General features: G+C 39.3%; 1 protein-coding gene across 1 annotated transcript in view; it reads right to left on the bottom strand.

Annotated features, from left to right (window-relative positions):
• Positions 1-1,973, bottom strand: part of LOC105504639 (poly(A)-specific ribonuclease PARN-like) — a gene marked incomplete at its 3' end in the record, with an annotated part of 55,511 nt that overhangs the window by 29,775 nt on the left and 23,763 nt on the right. Inside the window, exon 9 of the mRNA XM_011932147.1 lies at positions 1,216-1,258. Within this exon, the coding sequence (XP_011787537.1) occupies positions 1,216-1,258 (43 nt within the window). The remainder of the gene's footprint in view (positions 1-1,215; positions 1,259-1,973) is intronic.

The raw sequence follows: 1,973 nt of genomic DNA, 5'->3' as shown, positions 1-1,973 counted from the left end.
ATATAACAGAAAACACTTTGAAATGCCAACATAAGTTGAGCTGATGCATTACAAACCAAATTTTGTCTCTGTGTTTCCATGACATTTTCCTACAGTTTACTAATTCAACCCAACAGACATCAGTTAAAAATATCAACAGACTGTAAGAATAAGACATTTCCTATGACAAATACTAAAAAAGTTATGTTGCATTTGAACATTGATTTCTGAAGAGTTTTAAAGTAAAATGCATATGTTGTATTAACATTAACAAAACTTACATATATATGTTGTATTAACGTAAGAAAAAACCCTGGATTTTCTGCCAACATGTCCGGTAACTAGTGCTTTCTTTCCCATATATATTTTGTGTCCACTAAAGATGAACCATCTACCAAGATTATTTTTCTACTTTATTTAATCTCTAATTTTATACCTGACTTAAGAGCAACAACAATTATAAAATTCAAACACTGCAGAAGGAACCCACCACTAGCCACCCACTATCCATCACAATTCTATCAGTGTACCCTGCGTACCCAAGACAATAGCTATGCTTACGACCAGGATTCTAAAATTTAGTTTTATCTGCCCATGCAACATGAAGCCATTTCTTCACATGTACCATTATAGCTTTCTGCCACAGTAAGAATACAAACCAACATTTGTATACTTTCAAGTTTACAAAGCATCACTTCCACTTACCCACAGTATCACCATAAAAAGGCTATGAGAAAGTATAGCTCACTGTTATCATGCTCAGCCCCAATGTACAGAAGAGGAAAATGAGGCTTAAAGAGGTCAAATGACTTACCCTAGGTTACCCAGCTCATAGCAAGCATAGACAAGGTACAAATTCTGACTTTCAGCACACTAGGGATTGGGAGCAGTGGCTCAGGTCACTGCTGTGGCTCACCCTGTGAGGCCGAGGCGGGCAAATTGTTTGAGCCCCGGAGTTCAAGACCAGCCTGGATAACAGGGCGAAACGCTGTCTCTACTAAAAATATAAAAAATTAGCCAGGCAAGGTGGCACGAGCCTGAAGTCCCAGTTTGGAAGGCTGACGTAGGAGAATCACCTGAACCCAGGAAGTCAAGGCTGCAGTGAGCCGTGATAGCCCCACTGCACTCCAGCCTGGGCAATCAGAGCAAGATCCTGAGGAAAAAAAAAAAACGAAACCCGTATCAGTGTAACAATGAATGTGTTTAATGTTAGCGCTAGGTAATTCTTGGGGTTACCTTTTCAGTTTCTAAAGTCTCAACATGAATGCCTTTCGGATACCTAAAAAAAGAAAAACATGGTATCAGTAGATGAGTCAATGACAGCTAAATCCCAAAGTATTTTATAAGCAACTATCCAGCTATAAATTGAGTAACGTAAGTTTTATTAATTATGAAACATCACTACAATGAAGACTTTATAGCACATTTATTTTATAACGTTTCAGCTGCTAAATGTTTCCTTACCCTTGCTCTTAAACACATAAATATGGATTTGACTTTCAAATTAATTTTTTTAGGACTTAGGCATTTTCTTTCTTTTTTTTTTTGAGATAGAGTCTTGTTCTGTTGCCCAGGCTGGAGTGCAGTGGTGCAATCTCGGCTCACTGCAAGCTCCGCCTCCTGGGTTCACACCATTCTTCTGCCTCAGCCTCCAGAGTAGCTGGGACTACAGGCGCGCGCCACCATGCCCCGCTAATCTCTTGCATTTTTAGTAAAGACAGGGTTTCACCGTGTTAGTCAGGATGGTCTCAATCTCCTGACTTTGTGATCCGCCCGCCTTGGCCTCCCAAAGTGTTGGGATTACAGCGGTGAGTCACTGCACCCGGCCAGGACTTAGGCATTTTCTAAAATGTCCTACATCTCAAAGTACAGTCAACTCATTACCACAGAGTCAAATCTTTCTTCCAAATACAAAAATGTTTCCTAACTGAAATTGTGAAAGTCTTATTTTATTTTATTTATTTATTTATTTTTTGAGATGGAGTCTTGCTCTG

The sequence above is a fragment of the Colobus angolensis genome, unplaced genomic scaffold, assembly GCF_000951035.1.
Source record: "Colobus angolensis palliatus isolate OR3802 unplaced genomic scaffold, Cang.pa_1.0 Scaffold93, whole genome shotgun sequence".
NCBI lineage: Eukaryota > Metazoa > Chordata > Mammalia > Primates > Cercopithecidae > Colobus > Colobus angolensis.
This window is presented reverse-complemented; position numbering and strand designations above follow the sequence as displayed.